The sequence below is a fragment of the Sciurus carolinensis genome, chromosome 3 (assembly GCF_902686445.1).
Source record: "Sciurus carolinensis chromosome 3, mSciCar1.2, whole genome shotgun sequence".
Lineage (NCBI taxonomy): Eukaryota > Metazoa > Chordata > Mammalia > Rodentia > Sciuridae > Sciurus > Sciurus carolinensis.
The window spans coordinates 156,819,983-156,843,325 of record NC_062215.1 but is presented as its reverse complement, the minus strand read 5'-3'; the positions used below and the strand labels follow the sequence as shown (position 1 = coordinate 156,843,325).

The 23,343-nt window shown below is 34.9% G+C and overlaps 1 protein-coding gene across 2 annotated transcripts; it reads left to right on the top strand.

Moving 5' to 3' along the window:
- Positions 1 to 248: 248 nt before the first annotated feature.
- On the top strand, positions 249 to 20,262 carry Myl1 (myosin light chain 1). 2 transcript variants are annotated; one of them, XM_047542677.1, is made up of 7 exons: positions 249 to 496; positions 11,583 to 11,610; positions 15,414 to 15,557; positions 17,803 to 17,976; positions 18,399 to 18,476; positions 19,363 to 19,405; positions 20,033 to 20,262. In XM_047542677.1, exons 1-6 carry the CDS (start codon positions 380 to 382, stop codon positions 19,389 to 19,391), a joined length of 570 nt encoding a protein of 189 aa, XP_047398633.1. In that variant the 5' UTR covers positions 249 to 379; the 3' UTR covers positions 19,392 to 19,405; positions 20,033 to 20,262. The 2 variants fall into 2 exon arrangements, with proteins under 2 accessions (XP_047398633.1, XP_047398634.1); XM_047542678.1 differs by lacking the exons at positions 249 to 496; positions 11,583 to 11,610 and adding exons at positions 10,394 to 10,531; positions 11,306 to 11,330.
- The last annotated feature ends 3,081 nt before the right edge of the window (positions 20,263 to 23,343 follow it).

The following is a 23,343-nucleotide window of genomic DNA, read 5'->3' as shown; positions in this document are numbered from 1 at the left end:
GCTGTCACCAAAGGATCTGAAGCTGGCTTTGTCAGACTAATTCTCCTTTATATATGGAGGTGATAAAAAAAAAAAAAAAAAAAGGCAAGGGGAGTTTAAAAAAATTGATGAAGCCCTGACCCTTTAGATTCCATTTATAGTCTGAGCCGAATGCCATCCCCCTTGACTAGCGAACTGTCCAATCCAGCCGCATGTGTCAAGGTTCTGTTAGGCACTAAGTGAAATATATATGCATGCCCTTATACCGTTTAACACTCTGGGTCCACCTTCAAGACACTGGGCTGTGGATCAAGCGAACCACCACTTCTCTTCCAAGTATCATTTTGACAGGTTCTTTTGGAGGAGCTCCTTCTTTTTTTAACCCACCCTTTTAAACAAAATGGCACCAAAGAAGGACGTGAAGAAACCTGCTGCTGCGGCCCCAGCCCCTGCCCCTGCACCTGCGCCGGCCCCAGCCAAACCCAAAGAAGAAAAAATCGATCTCTCTGCCATTAAGGTAACTAAGTGGGTGAATTGTGTGGTCACTGAGACATCTTTCAACAGTAGGGAACTCCAGGAACTTGAAAGAAGTGTAGTTTTCATGGAAAGGAATGGTATTATTCAGTGAAATAGTAGATTTGGGAAGAAAAGAATCCTGTTTAAAAAAATAAATAAACAGTAGCATAAAATGTTATCCTATGTGGAACCTGTGCTTGCTCTGTTTTTTGTTCTCTGGCTTCCATTTTCCCCTAAATTGTCAAATACGGTGAAAAGTATGTAAGTGTAAAGGTGTTGGATTTACAAATATTTAAAACCAGCGCTTTTTAAATCAAACGTCTGAGGAAACTGGATTCCTTATGTTAAAATTACATCAAAAGGAAAGTTTTAGCCTGTGCCTGTTTCCAGAAGTTTAAAGACAGCTGATGGCCCACTTGTCCGGGATGTATTTACTTGACAGCTGCTTTATTTCATCTGAGAAAGAAGATTTTTTGCTATTCAAGTCAATTCCCCTTTCAGCTTTGCTTAATAAAATTTGATACAACACTAAATGAGATCTCAGTGCAGAAAATTATGCACTCAAGTGTTTCAGTGACTATAACTGTCATCTTGTTTATTTATATACAGTATTTAATTCAAAATTTGTGAGTTGCTTCTAAATGAAACTAACCAAAAATATTATAAAAACACGTTGGTTGTACAGCTTTTAGTGTCTGTCTTTGAGTTTTTGCATACTGATCTTGAACTAAGGAGAATGTGATTGATATTTGTGTCAACACTTTGCTGTGATCAAAGTTCTCAGCTGCCAAAAGATGATCTGCTTTTGGAAAAATGATGGAATGGATGTGCCTGTTACTGCTCAGTGATGTGACCCATTAAATGTGTACCTTCCCCTTTTTCACTGGGCTCTCATTGGTCCAAATGACAGTTTGGAAATCCTCATATAAGCAACTTTGCCTTATATGGAAAACTAATGAGTGAAAATGCCTGTGAGGTAATCTTTTCATGGAAGCCAAAAATTCTGTAATAATAAATCTGAATTTTACGAACTTAATACTGATTACTTGCAACTATAATGCTAGCCTATAAATAAACACCTCATTGACTGTTTCAATATAATAAGATTTTTTAAAACATTCCTGAAATAAAGGTTGAATTAGATCAGCCTTAAATAAATGTGATAAATAGATATAGCATAATTTTATAGCATTTTTATTAAATATAACACTTCATATTTCAAAATAGTAGAGTATCTCAAATATGTAATCTGTAGTTTGTAGGTATATTAAGTCATATTTGGGGAAAAAAGTTCTTCATAGATCTTATACTGGTTTGGTACTATTCTTAACGAATTTCCATTTAGGAGGAGAAATTGATGCCAGATCTTCTAATAAATGTTTTCCCACCTTGAGGACTGCATGCATACAATTCATTAAGAGGAAACCAAATTTTTCATTTTCAGCAATATGAGTTAATGTATCTTTATAGATGCACTCTGACTACATTATACGAGTGTGATTATAGTCGCTACAATAATTCCAGTTGTTCCTAGTCTTTAACTTTCCACTCCATAGTAACATTAGGAATATGAATCATTGTCAAAACTATTCTTCTTTATATTTATTGTGATTTATAAGAGTATTATCTCTTTGCATCTGGGATTATAAACTTCTGAAAAGGAAAAAAATGTGCCTTCTTAAGAAGAAAACAAAGTATTCCACTAATGAAAACAGGCATTAATTTTCCTCCTTGAGGAACTATGTCAGAATAAGTAAATGAATAAAGACTTAGTTTGGCAGGTGAGAGATCTCCAAGAAAAGACAAAACATTACTTTTGCAATCCAGAAATTAAGCCAATTACTTGTTCTAGTCAACAGAGGAGTGACTCTTCTGAATCCTGAAAATTGGTTTATCCTTCCATCTATATTTGAATTAATCGTAGCATGAACTAGTACAACCAAGCAAAAGAAGGAAATAGTGCAGGCAGGAGAGTCCCTGTAAGAGAATGGTGTGCTCCCTGGTCATTATTTCATTGCAGAATGTGAGATGTGATAGGTTCTGATAAAGGACACCAATTTTAAAAGAGCACTTGCATGAATCTTGAAGAAATAGGAAGAAGTGAACCTTCCTCTTTCATTCAGGGAGCCTTTTCCTAATGCAAAGAAGAACAAAGGAAAGAGGTAATTTAGATGTCTTCAACAATTTACATGCATCAGTATGAAATCAGTGCACATTTGGGAGGATCCTATATGAGCCAAAGAATGTGGCACAAGTTGCGAATTTTAAAAAATTAAATGTCATCCTGTTGGTAACAGGGCTAATTAGAAACTACATTAAAACATTTCATGTTATGATGCTTCTAATCACTTAATGATGTTCCTTGATATATTAGCTAACATAAGTCATAAACTTTTTTCAAGCAGAGAAAATGAACTTTAAAGAAATTGAGCTGTTATATGCATCCATTAGCTCTCGAAACTTGATAAAGAAGAAACTTAATTGCATTATAAATTTTTTCCATAAATCATGTAAGATTAGAAATCTAGCTGTCCTTTGGACTTTGAATAATGCTGAAGTTTAACTATCTTTATGTCGTATATAGCAATAGTAAAATTTAATTCCTCAATATTATTCCCAGCTAAGACCTATTTTCCTTCTTAAAATACACCATATTTAATAGCCACATATTTGACTCCTCATAAACTTTGAACAATCTTAGATATTATTAACTAGATTTATCAGTTTCTTAAATGTGCTTTCCACTCTGATTTCCTGGTTTGTTGGTTATTTGTTTAGAACATTGACCTACAACCTTTGAAATTCTGAGGAATTCTTTGGAATGCTTATCTAACATCCTGTCCCCATGGATTTTTTTATGAGCATCCTTTTCAAAAACAAAGTTCTGCTGATATTTAAATGTTAAAGTTACTGTCTTTAGTGGTTCTAATCATTCTTTGCCTTCAGAGAACCGAGGCTTAAGCCACAACAGCCAGACTAAAAGAACATTGCCTAACAAAATCACCATCGTAGAAATTAAAACCCACCATCAGTATGGTAGTGGTGCAAACACGGGAATATTAATTGCAACCAAGTGAAATAATGGAAGTAAATAAGTAATAAATGACCACTTCCCAGATTTCAAAAGATCGTCAATGTCTGGATGGTTCGCATGATGCATGCATTAGCTGGTATGTCAGAATTGCTGTGAGATGGGGACTTTGAGCCGTATGTCTTATTGTGTTACTTAAATTTTAATTGTCATTGTACTCATCACTCAATCAGGTCATCCCTGACCAGACACTGCAGGCGATGTTACAAAAAGTGGTAAGGTACAGAATGCATTGACAGAAGCTCTCCCAAATAACAAATCTCAAAGCAACCATGATCCCAGGTTTGAGAACACTTCAACTCTCAACTTAGTGGATAAGGTGGATATCTGGTGTTCCTAAGTATATGTATTTCCTCATAGGTATTCAGTGGAGGCAGAGAGTTGTGTATGTATGGTGACTCTTTTTGACCCAGGTATGAAAATTTGTGTTCATCCATAATAATTTTTTCTCATTTTTAACAAGGCTAATATAAACCTAATCCCATTAGAAGAATTCCTAGAAATGTTGAATGAAGACATGCTCCATGAAAGACTCTGAAAATTATAAAGTTTTTTTTGTATTAATAACAACCAGCCATCATTGTGAATTTATTCTGTGCCATATTATTTTAACCCTCACAGTATTAACCTGGAGTGTTTTTATCTTCACTTTCCAAGTAAAGAAACTCAGAGTACATGATGCCCATGATCAAATAACTTGTTAATGATAAACCTAGGATTTCACTTAGCACACCAAACCCAGAGTTAACTGTATTAACTGTACCCTGAGCTACCTCTGGTCTCTAAAGAGTAAGTTGCTGTTTCAAGACAGTATAAAAGAGGCTTCTTTAGGTTTTTGTTTTGTTGTTGTGGGCTTTCTCTCTCTCTCTCTCTCTCTCTCTCTCTCTCTCTCTCTCTCTCTCTCTCTCTCTCTCCCTCTTAAATGAAGTAAAGCTGTTCTTGTATTGCCCTGCACAGTCCTGGTAGCCAGAAGAGGGGGTGATGACAGACCCACATCCCAGCAAGTTCATTTTTTCTTTATCCTGCACCTGTTGCTGACGACTTGGGTATTCTCTTTTATACAGCAAGGCTGAAATCTTAGGAACCTAGAAGGGTTCCCACTCACTTTTCTTCAGCTTCCTATAAAATGTCGTAAACAGATATGGATACTTATAAAATACTGTTAAATGTAATGAAACATTAAATTTTAAAATAGTTTGGTTTTGCTTTATTAAACACTCCCACATATCAAACCTGACCTTCAAATTTTGCCCGCAGGTTAATATTCTAAGAAGAGTATGAGGCCTCTATTTTGATTACAAATAAATAACATAATTCAAACGAGAAATCTCAACCCATACTCTTGTGGTAGTATGCAGAAATGCAAAGCCACATGCATAACATGGATCAATTTTAACTTTAACTAGTTTGAGGAAAAGAACTGGGGAAAAAAACACAATTTGTAATTAGAAAAAAAAATAAGTGAAAACATTAATCTAAGCTTTCTTTATATAATTGTAGTTTATTTACTTTGGTCTTTCAATAGTAAAATGAACTTCTAATACAACTTTGATGTGCACCAATTGTGATATTCACCCGTTCACAGTGCAAATATAACCTTAGGAGCAAATCAAAAATTATTTGTCTATAACTAGGTATGAGTATCTTGTTTCATCTTTCCTGTATCTCCATTACAAAAGAAGGAAACAGGTGGAACAGAGTAGGGCAATATTAAAGGGCATTTTGTAGTTCTCTAGAATAAAAATTTTAATTATATGGAACTGAATAATGTCTTTGCAAAGCAAAATGCAGTTTGCAAAGGAAAAAATATGTTCACCTACAAATAGTGAATAACACTTTTCATTTTAAGATAAAGTAATCTGTGCAAGACAAGGAGACCACAAAGTGACAGTGCCAAATTTAGCTCTTGACATTTCAGTGCTGCAAATGAACCCCCTGGCAAGTTGTCTTCAGAAGTCGTTCCATAATTACGCAGTATTAAGCACCATCTGACTCATGGAAATTGTGGAAAGGATTATATTTAGTCTGCTGATACTACACTTTCTTCTGCTCTCTTTAGACCGAAACACTTTTTGTGTGAAAATAGGACCTTCTATAGTTTGTTTCTTCATCAACTCTTACAATTCGCTTTTCATCCCCAAACCAGAATTTGGAGGGCCAAAAAAGGCAATATAAAAGTAACAATGGCTTCAGTTGCACCAATTAATTATGTAGATGATAATCCTGGCTATTCTGGTCATAAATTAACAACAGAGAGTTAAAGCCAGAGAAGAAAATTTGTCTAAGGGCAAAATCACAACCAATCAACTTCCTTCAGTTGTGGGGAATGAGTTGCTTTTCACCTACAAGGTGCCCAGTGGCATGCTATATCCTGTTTACAAAAATCCAGCTGACTTGAACACAGTCCTTGGAAATTATATTTTGCTTAACTTTGTCTGTTTCAAAATAATATTATCTATTGAATTTCTAGGCACCCTGCTCTTTTCCATGAAAAAAAATGAATTGAAGTATATTGTACTGACAAGAGAATGGAAAATTTTTAACATTGTAGATGCGTATTGATATTATGTGTTGAAGAAAATCTTGCAAATTGATATTATGTGTCAAAGAAAAATAATACAGAGATAATTTCTCTATTATAAGAGACCCCAAAAAATTCTGACTAGTTCTCTTTCCATCAAAAGGCTTGAGGACTTAGAATGGTTTTGCAGCTCTCTATATATTACTGTTGTCACAAAAGGAGCTTTTATACCAGACAAGGAGAAGAAAGCAGATACTTAACAATTTCTTAAAACACACAGGGAAAAAAAATTCTCTGATGTTCACATTTTAAAAATAAAAAGGTAAAGAAAGGAAAAAAACAGAATTTGAATTTTTAAGACATTGCATGCAAACAAAATATATAACGGGAAAAATATAACTTCCAAGAAATCATTAATTTCCTTACCAATTATCGGTCATGAGAAAGCTGAAGAGAAAACTAGAAGTTGGCTTGGATATGCTTTCAAGTTTTTATTAAAATTCACTTATGTCTCTCTTCTTATAGGTCTGAATTGTGTTATATTAACAATTCAGCCTTTGCTCCGAATTCAATCGACTGAATTCAATTGACTGATTTAAGTCTGCTGAGCACAGAATTGTGTATTCTGTCTCAATTCAGAACAACTTAGCCAATCCAACTACCTAATTTCTCTTGTGTTAGAAAACCTGGACTGATATACTGTACTTGCATTGCTCCTAATTTCCCCTCTTTATATCATATTTATAGTGACCAGTATACATGTATCCCTTGTTGAGATCAAAGAAAAAAAAAAGAGAGGAAAAAAATGTTTTCCTCTGATTTAAGTGTCTTATTCTGAAGCATAAAATTCCAAATGTTACAAAATACTACTTCTGCAGATCTTCTATGGTGGATTCTAGAAATCCTGTAAAATTAGTTTAAGTTTTTCCTGAGGGGGTATATGTATACAGGTTTTGGTCTCTGCCAGGCATTAAGTCAGACAATGTACAACAGTGTTCTCTTGACTGAAAACTGGCCCAAGTTGATCAGCTTCTCAGTCTTACCTGTCATTAGTCTCCATTATCCCCAAAAGGGACAATGAAGTTCTTTGAAGATTGTGGTCCCTGCTCCTTCATAAGGAATTTTCTCCCAGTATGCAGCATCATATACATGTATTAAAGATATAATTATCTTTAACTATAGCTCTTCTTCTTTTACTGTAATAAAACTTAACATACAATTCCAGAAACTGTTTAACTGCCTTTTAATATTTTTCTTATAAAGCAATTTCTTCCCTATATATCAGAGACCTCTATATCTTAAATCATTTAACCAAATCTCATGATTACTAGATGAAAGATGATTCCCAAAGTAGAAAATAATCTGTAAATTTTGGAATAAAAATTAATTTTAGTAGCAGTATCTCTTAGACTACTTATCTAAACTCAACCCCAAGTGCTAGCACTGAGTCATAAAAATGTGCAATGCAACCTTTTACTAACTGTAAGAAAAATACACAGGCTAGAATTTTAAAGAGAAAGAGAGAGAGAGAGAGAGAGAGAGAGACCGTAAGAAAAACTGTTGGCACATTAGAAGTCTGACTCATAAACATATAAAAAATAAGGGAAGGTGTTGGAAATAAAAAAGGTACATGAATCAATAATTTGGGATGAGCAGGCCTGCTAAGTGCCAGACAGTTCTAGAGATGCAACACTGAAGGAAAACATTTGTAATTCCTCTAGAATGTACACTTTTTAAAAGAACAAATAAAGGCTTTGTCCTCAGAGGACATTATATTCCAGAGGAGGAATTTGGGTTTGAAGGAAAAGCTTAGTAGACTTAGGCTCTGATGACTTTAAGGAAAATCTATTGAGCATTTAACAGAGGCAAACTATCCTGGGGAGTTGTGAAGGACAAAACCTAGGAACCAGGCAAGGGCAGTACTGCAGGGGCAAAGGAGGCAGACAGAACCCACCAGTTCATACCAGGAGAATATGACTTTCAAGAGGAGAAGGTTTTATCAGGGCTTTGAGGAATATTTAATTTCTAAAAAGGAGAGAAAAGAGGAAAGCATACCAGACAGAAATCCAATCTCTAAAACGAACCAAATGATGGTGTCCCAAACTGAGGCTAAAATCAGCTGACATTGTGTGTTCATGCGGTGGCTTTGTCCAAAGGGCTGATTACATCCCCATTACAACACCCAGGAAATGGTGCAGGTGATGCTTTGTCGGTCATAGAAGTGTACTGGGGACTAAATTGCATTTGCTGATTATTTTATGAGCACAATATCTAGGTCTTCTAACTTTGAAACTATGGTTTATTCTCTTGCTCAATCTATTGTGTAGGCTTCTCTATCATCAAATAGCGCACTCAAATGTACATTTTGATTCTCAGTAGGTACTAAAGAACGGAAACTCTTTTTCTCTACATGACAAAGATATGGAGAAAAACTAGGGAGAAATAATTTGACAACTGCCTACCACTTTGCAGTTCCTATTTTAATAATAACAAATCTTTACATAATATCCAAGTGGTGGTTTATTCATAACATAAATACAACTTTTATGTTGATTTTCAAGTTTACCTCAAGGACTTTATATAAATTGATCATATTTTATATGTATATAAGGATACCTTTTTCTCCATGAAAAAAGAACAAAATAAAAAAATAATCATTATGACTAGTAGGGCAACTTTGAGGTTTTAATTTTGTAGTATTTTTAGTTATCAGCACTACCAAAGATATTTGCTAGTTCTCACTAATAATCATAGGGCAATTCAAATTTATTACCTGTTTACATAAATATCATTATGAAACTAAAAAAGGCACAAAGGGAACATACTCTATGTATCAAAAATCATGAAATTCTATATTATACAATTACTAAAGATTATAAGTTTCAACCTTTGACCTCTTCCATTTCCCCTTCATGATTCAAAGCATTTTGAATTTTTCTATTAACTTTTTATTTCCCGATAACCTTTCAAAATGTCAATTTGTTTATGAAGATATGTTTACCTAAAGAATTAAAAATTATATTTTATATATTCATTTTGGGATTTAAATCTCAAGATCCTGGGATTCTTTTCATAACTTGTTAACTTTGGACCAAAAGTGATACACATTGAAATGTTGATTTCTTCCAGAATGGTTTGAGGGTTAGCTTCAGATTAGCATCTTTCTAGTGGGAGAGACTTATGAGCATCCTCCTTGAAAACAGTTGCAAAAGCAACACTTGAGTTACCGTTCATCTTCAACATTCTTTACAGCCATGAGCTGCTTTGAATATGTAGAAATTATCAATGTTTTCTGAACTTCAGAGGGCATCCTAACACTGATCTTTTTAAGTACCACTTTTCCCAATACCATTCCAGAAGGGAGTTTCCCACTATTTTCAGGTAATCTGCCATAAAAACCCTTGCTGGCCAAGTCCTTAGATAGCTCTAAATATTTAAGTAGAATTTTGCACTCTGTAAGTTTTGCCCTGGTTTCTTTCTCAGTCTGGAGAATTGTCCATAAAGTGTCTGACAAGGAAGAAACAGAATCAGCATAATCTAGTAAAAACAGGCAAAATTCTAAAAGAATATGCATAGAATGAGAAAAAGAATACAAAAACTGGTCTACCAGTTTTCCCGCCTAGAGGAACTTCAGAAATTGAAAAAAATATATATGACAAATTAGCCACCTTAGAGACTACAGGGGAGGAAGGAAAATATCAGAAGAGTAAGGAAGAATGCTGGAAAATGGAGATGAAAACCATTCTTTGCTTAGATAATTCTCCTGAGAATATGACTTGCAAAAGAGTGGTCTTTAACTGGGGATTTTGACACCTGACTGATTGCCACTTAGATGCATCCTCAGAAACACACAAAGCCTGTGTGGCCTTTTCCTGTCCTCTGAACTTTACCATAAGAGACAGAGCTTCAGAGGATGTTCTTTCTATGGCAGTTGTCATTTGAAACCCCAACCAGTCCCATCCAAGAAGTTCATTAATACTAAAACCTACTGACTAGAAGTTTGCAAAGTCCATAATTGAACACGAGAAGGAAGGAGTCAGCCTGAGCCATTAGAGAAGTTCTGAGCTTCCCAGTCACTAAACGAAGAAGTTTCTTAAAGGAAGATGTTGCCCACAAACATCCGGGAGCTAAAGACCATAAAAGTACTGACAGTCTTCAGTCTCACCAAGGCTGTCCACTCCTAGATTCTGGTTTCCTAAAAATAGCCCTCAGGGTACAGATCCCTCTTTCCCTTTGCCCTAAGAAAGCTAAAAACTCTCCAATGGGAGGGGCAACTTCTCTCTGAAACTCGATGCTAGCTGTGAGGTCAGTTTGCCCAGAAATAAAGGGAAGCCTCAGAGAAGGAGGCCTCACTCAGGGATTGGAGCGGCCCTCAACTCACTCTTCAGGCTTGGCCCGTTCTGCAGCCCAGCAACTCCATCATGGTGGGTCCTGTAGGAGAAATTCTTGTTGTTCATAGGAGGATAGTGATAGTGATGAGAAGCTTATTGAGGAAAGAGGCAGACAGGAGGAAGAGAATTGAGGAGAGAACATAGCCAGAACAAATCTTTAGAATCTACTTTTGGATTTTTGATGAGGTATGTTGAAGACAGAAGAGATTAATTAGAACTAGTTTGCCAACTGGAAAAATACATCTTACTCCCCAAAGCAGTACTTTATGCGTCACCAGCTTTTACTGTATCACATAAAGATTAGGATATTTAAATTTAAGGGGGAAACTGCAACTATAGCAAAAGAATATGCCTTAAGATACAACCCAATTATAGTGATAGCTAGAATCAAGTAAACTGTTTTCAGTGCTTTGGGTATTGTATACTAAAGTAAAAATGTACTGGTACAACAGCAGAAGGATTTAAGGCTGTCTTTTAAATGATGTTACTCATTTTTTAATATTGTGCATACTTATTAATATAGTGTATCTTATCAGGCATTTCTTAAATATATCAGGGTATTGCATTATTCTAGGAAGTATCTGAGGATTTATTAATCAATTTATTAACTAAAATACAGAGAAATGTTCCCTAATTATCTTTTGCAATAGATTTTTGTGTTCCTAGATTTAAAACTACCCTAAGGCAACCTTCTTATGCTATGACACCTACATGGCTTCCTAAGTCTCAGAGCAGAGAGCAGTCGTTCTGTCAATGCATTTGAAAGAGTACTAGTTGTTCCTTTCTTTCTCCCTCTCGCCACTGCAGTCCTTCAGTGCTGACCAGATTGCGGGTAAGTGATTTGAGCGTCTCTATTGAAGATGGAGGCAGAGTACTGCCTGGTTTCTGGATTGTCACTTAACTCCAAGGCATGTTACTGTGTGGTTGAACCTGTTAGTGTCCAAGCTATGCCTGAACTCGGAAAAGTAGGCTGACTTTTGGAGCTTACTTTGAAGACTATTCAGGGAATGAGCTGGATACACTTAAAAATCAGGACATTTTTGTTTGGTTAAAATATTCTTTGTGATTAATTTCTTTCTGACAGATCGAGTTCTCTAAGGAACAGCAGGATGGTAAGTTTAAAAGCTCTAGTTGTTAATATGTGCACACATAAAGATGGCATGTGAGAAAACCAAGTCCCTTGGGATGAGCTAAGCTCTTCCTAATTATTCACACTGGTGTTGCCACTCTAAATATAAATTGCTCTCAGTCACTCTAAACATAAATTCATTCAACCTGAAGCCTTTGCTTATAATCAGTAATCAAAGATTTAAGGGGAAAAAAAGGTAAACTCCACTAAATGAGTCCTTATAGGCACTGATTTCTAAATAAAACTAACTTGATACAATAAGTAATAGATATATGCATGTGGATACCCACAAAAAGATGTAGATTTTAGAAGGTTATTTTGCTAATCAAACCCCTAAAGAGAAATTTGACAAGTATGAATAGTTCAATATGGAAAATAAAATTAATTATAAAACTGCCCAATTACAAAATCTACATAATAGTGAGTTGTAGAACAAAAGCGAATTCAGACACAAAAAAAGGAGTAATTTATAATAGAACTGTGGAAGGAATATTAGACATCTCCTGGTCCAGCCCTTCTTTAGAGATACAGGACAGACACCCAGAGAAGTGTTAAGTCTTGCTGAAGGACCCAAAGAATTAGTGATAGATCAAAATCTGGCATGAATTCAAACTGATTAGAAATTCCTGTCATAAAAATTACCAATTAGGAGACCCCAAACTCTTGTGATTCAAACAAATCCAAATAGTTTCCTTCACACTTCAATTTCTTTCTTTTGGGTCTTTGAATTCAACAAATCCCATACCTTCAAGATCTTATTTTCTTCATTAGGAAGGGTAGGGAGGACTGTTTTATAGAGTGAAAGTGTCACAAAATTTAAATGAACTGAAACAAAATTAATTCATAGAAATGAGGAGGAGAAAGAGTTTAGTTATAGTATATTGTACAGATTAGTATATTGATCGATATAAGTATGTGTATATTACATATATTATGACATAGAAGATATAAACACTTGGGGGAGATTAATAAGGACATAGTCAAATCATTCTGTGCCTAAAGGATTCCACATTTTTCAGTCTTTTTCAGTCATGTTTCATGTCTATATATCAAGTAAGGAAAAAAGAATATTTGCTGTTATACAAAATCACTGGCATCTACATCATGGCTGGTGACCTCATGTAGATAGATTATTAGATGACTTATAACTTAAGATCATTTAAAATTATATTGCAAAGACTGTTTTATCTTACTGAAAACAGTTGGAGAATCCACTACAATTTGTTTTATTTTAATTAACTTTTAACTAGTGGTGCTGCTACATCATCAACTACCACATCCCAGTTCTCTCACATGCCTAACATACAGTGCCATTTTGACTATCAAACAAGGTGGGACCAAGTAGTGAAAGATTTCAAATTTTTGCAGGTCAAAAGGACTCCTTGCTGAGCACAAAACCTATGACTACACATGTGAAATAAGTTTTAGACACAGAAGTTGGGTAACCTTGGTGTAACAGACTGGTTTTCTTTTGTGTCAGAAAAACAAATGCTGTTTGAATTAAACAGAAATCCTATACTCTCAGAAATGAATGAAGAATAGTTGTTTCCTTGTTTAATGATTAAAGAATTTTGCTCATGCAAAATCGAATTGAAAGAAAAAAGAAAATAGGATTAAAAAAAAAAAACTAGAAAATCATAGCATGCTAAAGGGCTAAGTCTTCTGCTGTCCAGTAGAGTAGCCGCTAGCCTCTGTGACTATTTACACTTTAATTAATGAAAAAGTATTAAACTTTGAAATCCATTTCTTCAATTGCACTAATCACATTTAAGTGCTCAAGAGCCACAACTATTAGTTACCCTTATGGGCAGATGGAGAACAATTTCATCACTACCAGAAAGTTCTAGAACAGTGCTATTCTTGACCAGAGGTCATAAAACTTCTTATTGATGGACCAAATGTAAATGCATTAGGCTTTGCTGGCAGTATAGTCTAAAAACAACTCCATTCTATCACCAAGGTGTGAAAACAACTACAGACATAAACAAATGGACATGGCCATATTCCAATCAAACATTCATTCAACAGGCAAGGAGCCCCTGGCAAGTAGTTTGCCAAACCATGTTCAAGAGAATAACTAAGCTTTGCCTTAAAAATCTGGGGCAAAAAGATCAGAATTTTTCTGACCTCTGCCTTTAAATCACCAAAAGGGTTAATGTCAGAGCTATTTTATTACACCCATAAAATCCTATTTCTACATCAGCATCTGAGCAAGGTAATTGTGAGCCCTCTGTGCCTAAAGCCTGGAGCCAGTAACAAGAATAGTTCAGTTTCACATGTCCCTTAGAAACATGAAAAGTAATCACTGCAGGGCTTGCAGCATGTTTTTTGTTTTTTTGTTTTTTGTTTTTATCTGTTATCGTCAAATGCAAAGAATTTTAGCAAAGAATGGTAACATGAACTATATGTGAATACAGTGTCTGGTGCAATCAACCACTTAGGGGTAGAAGGAGAGTAAAATAGGATATTTGGCTGAATAAACTATCGAGACAGCATCTTTTGATCTGAGATCTGATAGCTAGAAAGAATGCTTTCAGCCTACAGTTTATTCACAAATGGTTTTCTGAGTGTCATTGACATTGACTCCAATAAGTCACCATCAGTACTTCTGGGTTTCCCCAAAAAATTCATTTAAGTTTAGAATTTTCAGGTTAAATAACTTTACTGGCCCCTACATCCATAGTATTACACCTTCCTGTCTTTTCATTATGTATATGTTAAATTCTTTGTCATTGCAATTTTGAAAGACAAAACCAGTTCTATCAAAAGAAAATGACAAAATACAGAAAGAATAACTAATAAGTGACTATAATAAGTATAATGCTTTAAAATGCATACTTAATACACACACAATGAGTGGAAACTGGGGAAATGTGAACAAAATCACTGGGGTCTATCAATGTCAACATTCAGGTTGCAGTAGTATTCTATGATTTTGCAAAATGTTACCACCGGGAGAAACCCAGTATATAAGGATTCTCTATGAATTATTTCTTACAATTGCATGTGAATCAATTATCTCCATAAATTTTAGTTAAGAGTGTGTACTTGAATTTTAAAGGTGATATAGCAACATGCTGTCATATGTATTATCTGAAAAATAGAGTGAAGTGTAAAGAGAGTATTATAGCATTCAATCCAAAAGGTATTTCTCCTTCTCAATCAGTTATGCTAGGAACCTGTCAGCATCAAACTTTGAAATGGTTAGACATTGTAGAATTTATAGGCCTGCCTTGTGCTTCTAAATTTGTCCTGAAAAATGAAGTTATTTCTGAAGAAAACTGTTGAGAGAATAGCATAGGAAATTTGTACCTTGAGAAAAGGCTCTTTTATATAATTTGAGAAGAGTGGGTTAATCACACATAACACAATCCTGATTGGAAATTTGTTTACTTGAAATGTATTAATCTTGATAATTTTATGAAGGACTAGATGAAGATTACTAAGATTTATCAAAGCCTCAGAATCTCTTAATCCAGTCCTGTTTCCCAAACAGGGAAATATGAGTAAATATGGCTATAAGGTCCAATTTCCATATCTGATTAACAAAAACATATGTCTAGAAAGTGGATATGTTGCTTTAAAAGAATTCCAAAAAGAAATGTCAAAAAGGTTTGCCAATGATTGTTTGAGACAGGAAAACAGAGTTTGAAGATGAGAACTTAACTGGTTGCCAAAACTTGTAAAACAGAGAAGAGTTTGAGCTAAATCCTTGAAGGATTCAGGGTTAATTAATAGATTTGAGAAAGAAAAAAAAAGTGCCCTAATGTTACTTGTTTTTTGCAGAATTCAAGGAGGCATTTCTCCTGTTTGACAGAACAGGAGACAGCAAGATCACCTTAAGCCAGGTCGGTGATGTCCTTCGAGCACTGGGCACAAATCCCACCAATGCAGAGGTCAAGAAGGTTCTGGGGAACCCTAGCAATGAAGGTAACCTCATCAGTTCTTCCAAGATCCATGGAAGTGTAACTGAAGCATGCACGCATATGCATGAGATGGGGGGGCGGGGCTGAGAAATAAGTGATAATTTCCACACAGTAGTGCTCAGTTTACTCCTGAGGGTAGCAAATATGCCTCTTGACCATCTAGAAGCTTAGCTTTATCCTTTTCAAAATAAGTTAACCTTCATTTAAGAACCTGCAAGCATAATAAAATGTTGTACTTATGAAAAAAAATGATGTCTGATGCTAAGACCATCATTGTCATTATCATATCTAACGTTCATAATTTCAGAGCTAATGAAACAAAATAACATCCAAATCTGCACATTTTTTCAAACTTCAAACCTTCAAAGGAAAATGTGCATTTTAACAAAGCTGTTGAAATATGGTTAAAATACAGTGCACTTTGTATACAATTCTGAGTAAATTACAATTGCATACTTCCAGAGAAAAAGCTAATATTTGTTAAAAACTGTGGAAGTAAAGTTGCAATGTTTTGAAGAGATTGAAAAAATACCTGTTGACCTTGCCCTGTGCTCCGTCCATTAACACTGCATCTGTGGCTGTCTCAAAAGAAATTCAGCTATGTTAATTAAGAATAGACAGACATCTTAAGGGCATTTTTATATTTCCAATAATTTTTTTAAAAGCTTAAAAAATCCTAAGCCAAACTCTGCATTCAGTCTCCCAAGGTAAATCCTGGAACAAAAATCAGAAAAATACACAAATAGCAAAATTGCAGAAGTCATTGACTTGATACAGAAATCCAATCATTAGTCTGAAACAAGGAAATTGTTTTTAACCCCAGTGGTTCACAGAAAAGTATAACAGTTTATTGGAAAAAGAGACTCTAAACAGAAATAAGACAGGATACAAAACATATGTTTTCTCAGTAGGTAGTTGGGCTATTTATATTTGCATTAGGAAAAAAATAGGAGGGGTAGGCAAATAATCTTGCATTTCTCCTTGATAACTAAAAATGTGTTGGAAATGTTCCATCGTTTTAAAAAGGGGGGAAAAGAATCTTGCTTCTAAATTGGTCTGCTGGAATTTTTTCTCAGATTTCATTTTCTTTAGAAGAAATTTCTAGTTTAATCATGCAGAAAGCAGATGAGTATGAAATAAGAGTTGGAAAGCAATAGGCTAAACCTTATTTTTAAATGTCATTGTCTAACTTGCCAACATCCATCTTTAATGGAATTATTGAATAAATGCTCACTTATTCAGCACTCAAATTTAATCTTTCTAATATTGCCCAGTGTACTTGATTTCTACAAGAGAAGAACAGAGGAAGTTTTATTTTGGGACTACATAATTTTATCCATTTGCATATATCTGGATAGTCTAGTCTATTTTACATTTTTACTATGAATGATATCTACCATGTCAGAGAGACTAAAGAAAGGTCTGCCATCTCTAGACCTCTAAATTGCAGAGAAGTCAGAAGATCACAGAATATTTGACACACACCCTTTCCTCATAAGCTTCTTTTTAAAATTACTTAAAATTTAAAGACAGTGAAGGCCCTGCCAAAACTCAGAATATAGGCAGACTATGCAGTAAAGTTCAGTTAATTTTTACTGTATTTATATGGCAATGGGTTTGTGGCATCCCAGTGTAATTTTGTATTGCTTCCCTGGTATTTATGGAAAATATTAAATTGTCAATACTAATAAAACAGTAGGTAACATTTCTTAAGCACTCAATTTGACCCAAGTTGGTTTTTTGTTTTCCTTTGTTTTATTTAGTTTTTCATTTTGAAACAGGATCTCACTAAGTTGCTTAGGGCCTCCCTAAGTTGCTGAGGCTGACTTTGAACTTGTGATCCTCCTGCTCAACCTCCTGAGCTGCTGGTATTACAGGCCTGGCAAGTGTCACCGTGCCTGGCATGTCCCAATATTTTAGTAAGATGCATTATCTTATTTAATTACTTCGATAACACTAGGAGGCATTTCTGTTTTACAGATGAAAATTTGACACAGGAGGAGGTTAACAAAGTTGCCAGTGTCACACAGTAGGACTTGATGCATTGGGAATAAGTTTGGCACTAGGACTCCAGAGCACATGCTATTGCCTACTGTCATATTTTTGTCATTTTGGTACTTTACCAACTGAAGTTTAAACTGTGTACAGATTTTTTTGGATCATCTGAAATGAACTTTCATCTTTCATTTGTGACTCAGAAATGGTGTTTTATGGTGTCTGCAAACTGTCCAAACTGCAATTTCTTTCAGAGATGAATGCCAAGAAAATTGAGTTTGAACAATTTCTGCCCATGATGCAAGCTATTTCCAACAACAAGGACCAGGGAACCTATGAAGATTTTGTTGAGGGTCTGCGTGTCTTTGACAAGGAAGGCAATGGCACAGTCATGGGTGCTGAACTCCGCCATGTACTAGCCACCCTGGGTAAGCATTTATTCCAGTGGACTTAACAGCACAGAATGTATGGGAAAGAACACGACAGGAGAGCCACGTAATGACTAAAATGGGTAGGGAGAAAGTCTATGAAGGAAACATGGAAAACAATAGTCAAGAGTCAATCACGATTTCAGTTGGCCTCAGTGAAAGTGAGTTTGTTTTGGAGAAAAAAGAACTTAAAATATGGACAAAGAATAAGTAAAGGAAAACATCGCAGTTCTTACGGGATGTAATTTGAATGGCAAGGGATAATGTGCATTTAAGTCATTCAAAAACAGTTTATTGACAACTAATGAGTGTGAGGGAAATTGAAAGGGAATAGTTTTTGTCCTCCAAGAATTCAGTCATAGATTCTAAAAGCACATGATTGATCGTTTATGGTGGGTTTTTAAAGGGGTTTTGTTTCATAGGTGAAAAGATGAAAGAGGAAGAAGTAGAAGCCCTGATGGCAGGTCAAGAAGACTCCAATGGCTGCATCAACTATGAAGGTACAATCAATGTGCACTGGTGATTTTAGTAGCTCTTAACTGGTTGGGTTGCTGATAGACTCCTTTTGAATTATTTAAAATAGCTAGCTTTCCTCTTTCTTCTTTATTGTCATCTATATATTACTTATTATCAATCAACCATATAGCTCCAAGAAGATAATCTATAAGGAGATATATATGAGATTTATTCCAATATGTTTTAGCATTCCTGTGCATTATTTTGCAATTTTGAATGTGTTTTCATGTGTATTTCCTTCCTAGAGCTTCACAATGTCCCTGTGAAATAGACAGGTTTTGCATCAGAATCAAATGTAAAAGTATATTAAAGTTAGGGAAATTTTCAAGTCCTTTTTAATACCAAACAATTATAAAAAATGAGAAAACTGAGGAGCAAAGAGCTTTAGATACTTTGTGAGGGTCAAATCATTAATGGCAGGGCTGGTACTAAAGTTTAATTCTCCTTATCTAGTGTTCTTGCTTACATAAAAGTCATCTTATAGTAGAGAATTATTATTTCCTGCTAGCAATTTACAGCAGCTTCATCCAAAGGGTATAAAAGCATGCATTACACAAGCTAAAGATGCAAAATAAAGTTGCATAATGTGATTTGCAAATTTTTAAATTTCCCAATAAAATCGGAAAATCTGTCTGTCTCCAAAAAGGACAAGCCAGGCAGATCCTCACTGGCAATCTTGATTAAATTTTACTTTTTTCCTATAAATAATTTTTCACATTTGGTTATTGCTATAAACACATTACATAGAAGAACAGTTCATAATATGATTTAGACAAGTGGATGTCATATAGAAAATAAAGCCAAATCTAAACTTCTCTTTCATTAAATTTGTCTGTTTCTAATTTTGAACTGCCTGTATTACTCCGACAGCTTTTGTCAAGCACATCATGTCTGTCTAAATGGAGCTCTCAAGGTACATGTGTGTTCCTTTTTAATATACATAGCTTTCTCAATACTGTATTTTTAAAAAAATTAACTTAGCTTCGCTTTATATGCTATAGATATAATTAGTATCAGTTCCTAATTAAGCGTTCTTTCCCATAGCCAGAAAACTTAAAATCCTTGAAACGGGTTCTTTAGAAATAGAACATACTTGTATGAGTGTTCAAGCAAAACTTATGTTTTTGTTTCCAACCATAAACCCTATCCTTTTTTTTTTTATTGTAAACCCTATCCTTTTTTTAATTTTTATTATAAACCCTATCCTTTTAACTGCACTTACAATTAAGCAGTGAAGACTCAACTAACCAAAGATTAGTGAATTAATTCTATTGGAACTAAACACTAATGAAAGCATGAGCCTAAATCCTTTGGTTAACTGTATTCACTGTTAACAATTACTGCTCTAACGCACTATGCTGTAACAGTCCAAATTCAAGCACTTGCAACCAAGTTCTTAAAACAAGGAAGTGACTTACCCTGTAAGCACTGGTTTATTTTGTACTTTTATCCTCTTTTGCAGGTCACATTATTTCCTCCTGAGTTTTCTTTCTAAAAAGGTGGGCTCAACATTTAACTTGCTTTCCCTTTTCCTTTACAGAACAAGCATTGTTTAGGAAGACTGGCTGGAGACCAATTTTAACAGCATTCATGACTAACTGTCCAGATCTGTTTACCATCATTCAGAAAAACAAAAGCAATCTGGACCACTCCAGACTGAAGGACTCCCTGAATTTTTATATACCATAACTTTTTCTCTGAATTGTATTCATACCACACAAACCAAGTGTCTCTTGCTCTAAAAACAAGAATAAAATATTGACAAACTCATATCAAAGCAACAGTCTTTATTATCTACCATGAGTTAACAAGTATTCTTAAGATACTATATCAATAAATAATTTTGGTCAGTCTGAAATGTCCAAGTCACATTGTTTTTATTTTCTTGCTTCATGAAAATAATTTTTGAAACCTCAATTCTCTTGTTAGAATGTACAGAATATTGTTGAATTATGAATTTACAAAAGAATCATTATAGCCTACAGAGCAAATATAAGTTGAATAACACAGATAATTATACATTATCAAAAAAAACGAAGCAGAGAACTGAAGAAATTCAGATAGGATCAGAAATGTTATAAACTATCCATGCAATTTAAGGTGAAAGCAGAGTGATTTCAGATTTGTATAACTTATTGTGATTACAGCTTCATCTATTTCACTTCTAAGTAACAATCTGGCTATTAGAAAACTAACAAACCCTTGGTCTTTCTCCCAACTTTGTTAAAGAAAAAATTCAAAGTGACCTTTCAGTTGTTACATTTAAAAAAAATAATAACTCCTCTCTGGGGATGGGAGTTTTGCCCAAGCTAAGAACTCAAGATCCAAGATCCTATTTATTAATATTCATTCTCTCTCTCTCTCTCTCTCTCTCTCTCTCTCTACCCCCCCCTCCTACTATGATCTCCCTACTTTACATGCCCATGTCCTCAAATCTTGGTTCAATCTTAGTAATATAAAAACATAGTAAGACTAATTGGAAAAGTTTATACAGTAAACTTACTTGATCCTCTCAGAGTGCTTTCCCATATCACTTTTTCTTCAGAACAGTATCTGAAAGCTAGTAGTTGATAATTAGACAGAGATGAGTGATAGATAGTTCCCCCCTACTTCCCTAAAAAGATAACTGTATTCTGTAGGATTATAAAATCTCTGAAAAACACCTGTCTGCCTATGCATTTTTGGAAGGTGAAACAATTCTTTCTGACATTAGGAGCTTCCCATCAAAGCTCCTTCTCTAGTAAAAGTCACTTGGATTCTAGTTGCTAACACTTCAAGTTTAGCCTGTGCTTTCATGACCCAGATGCGGTTGGGACATTACAATCACTCTTTTTAAGAAAAATGAACTGGGATCTCATGATTTTCAAGATCAAATTACCTAAGACAAGGGCTTGAAAATATCACTTAGCACCATCCAATAGATAACTTTTCTGAAAATGGAAAGCAATATCTGTATGGTCCTATATGTTTACCACTAACCACTTGTGGCTACAGAACACTTAAAATACAGCTCATGCAACTGAGGAATTGAATCTTTAATTGTAAACTTTATTTTAACTTAATTGTACTTTATTTTAACTTTAATTTTGAATTTAAATAGTCATATATGGTTCATGACTGCCATAACGGACAGAAAGTTCTCAATATATATTTAAGTATTATCTCAGACAATTATATTTTTTGCCACTTACAAAAATCACAATGTAGACAAACTGGTACAAATAATCTAATCATGCAAGACTACATTTTGTTTCAGGATAGGTGGCCAAATGTCCCATCTTCATTTCTTCATACTTTTTTTAATTAAAAAAGTGTGATGTCTACAAGGTACAAAATTGTTAGTCTCAAGCTTACATATAATACTTCTCCCTCAAGACCTTATAAAACTTCTATAACCCCCAGTGGGATAACATCTCCTACAGTCATGGGACCTAACCTTATTAAATTACCATGTGTGAAATGCCCATAACTCAAGAAGCAGCAGGTGCAAAGTAGAGAAACAGGCGGAAGAGTGGCAGTAATTTTTAACATCCACACCAGCTGGCAAAAGCGACAGGTGCCTAATTCCTCAGTCTTTAAAAATAACTTTCAAAAAGACTATACTGCATAAGCAAATATTTTCAAGTTTGTTTTTAACAATCTTCAAGTGACTTTTCTGACAAAATGTAATATTATACATCAAATTTTGATGTATAATTTTCATTTATATTTGATACTTAAATACCACACAGGAACTTATTCTCCTTTGTGGATGAAATAAGTGCTTATTGTTAAAATGAAACTACAGTAGGGGTGTTTTGGTGGACTTCTCAGTCATATTTCTCAAGAAATTACATAGGAAAGAACTCTCAATGTGTCTAACGCTATTTAGTTGTGGTTTTTTTCAAAAACTGCAAATGTAACTTGGAACTTAATAGAGCAAAGAAAGATTATGTTCTTTTAATCCTAAGTCTAGAGAAAATTGTGAGTATATAGATGTATTCAGCAAACCAAGCCTATAAACCAAAAGAAGGGATGAAACAGCAAGTCTGGACTGAGGACTAGAGAACTATACTCCCTGGAATTATCAAGAAAACTGAAGCTCAGGAAAAGCAAAATGAAGAAATTATTCAGGCAGTGATCTCAATTTTACAGTTTGATGAGTGAGCCCCAAGCTAAAATGTCAATGCATAGGAAAGGTGATAGGGTCTAAGGATCTGCTAGGAGTCTTTCCAGAAATTTCATACCAAGATAGACTTTTCTTTAAGTAATCATTATTTGGTAGGAAGAAGTACTGGTTATAACTCTCCTTGGACTTCACCCACCAGCAAAGTGATTGGTCAGAACTACTCTGCATCCACCATAGCCATGCAAAACAAAGAAGCTGTACTCCTCTTAGATCAGGGAAAATGTGACCCATGCCCTGAATCTCACACTGTAGAGGACCCACGCTATCCCTTCTCCATCCGTACACCCCTAGAACCAGGGAGTCTACCCAGAAAGAGAGCTTGCTTCTCTGGAGCTCATACTTCACTGGTAGTCTACTCTGAACACCAAGGTCATGGATCTCCCTGCCCTGATGGTTCCAAGTTGTTTTCCAGGACCTGGGTGCGTGAGATTCTTTCTAGATCTGATATCCTCCTAAGACCTCTATTGGTGTATGCCACCCTAAAACCATGCTATATGCTTTTGTTGCTGTTGTTGTTGTTTACATTTAAGGATGGCATTCATCCAGAAGTATCTTGCAGTGCAGGATGGAGCCAGAGGTGGGAATTGGAGGAAAGACCCCCACATTCTGGGGTAGATTCAACAGAGTCCAAATATCTTGTCCTTGCCTTCTAAGTTATTATGAAGCTACATTTGCCAAAGGAA

Excerpts from the sequence above, each read along its gene's own strand:
- Myl1 (XM_047542677.1), top strand. The coding sequence starts at position 380 with ATGGCACCAAAGAAGGACGTGAAGAAACCTGCTGCTGCGGCCCCAGCC. Across the intron at positions 15,558-17,802 it reads GGGGAACCCTAGCAATGAAG|AGATGAATGCCAAGAAAATT; the intron begins GTAACCTCATCA and ends AATTTCTTTCAG. Across the intron at positions 17,977-18,398 it reads CCATGTACTAGCCACCCTGG|GTGAAAAGATGAAAGAGGAA; the intron begins GTAAGCATTTAT and ends TTTGTTTCATAG.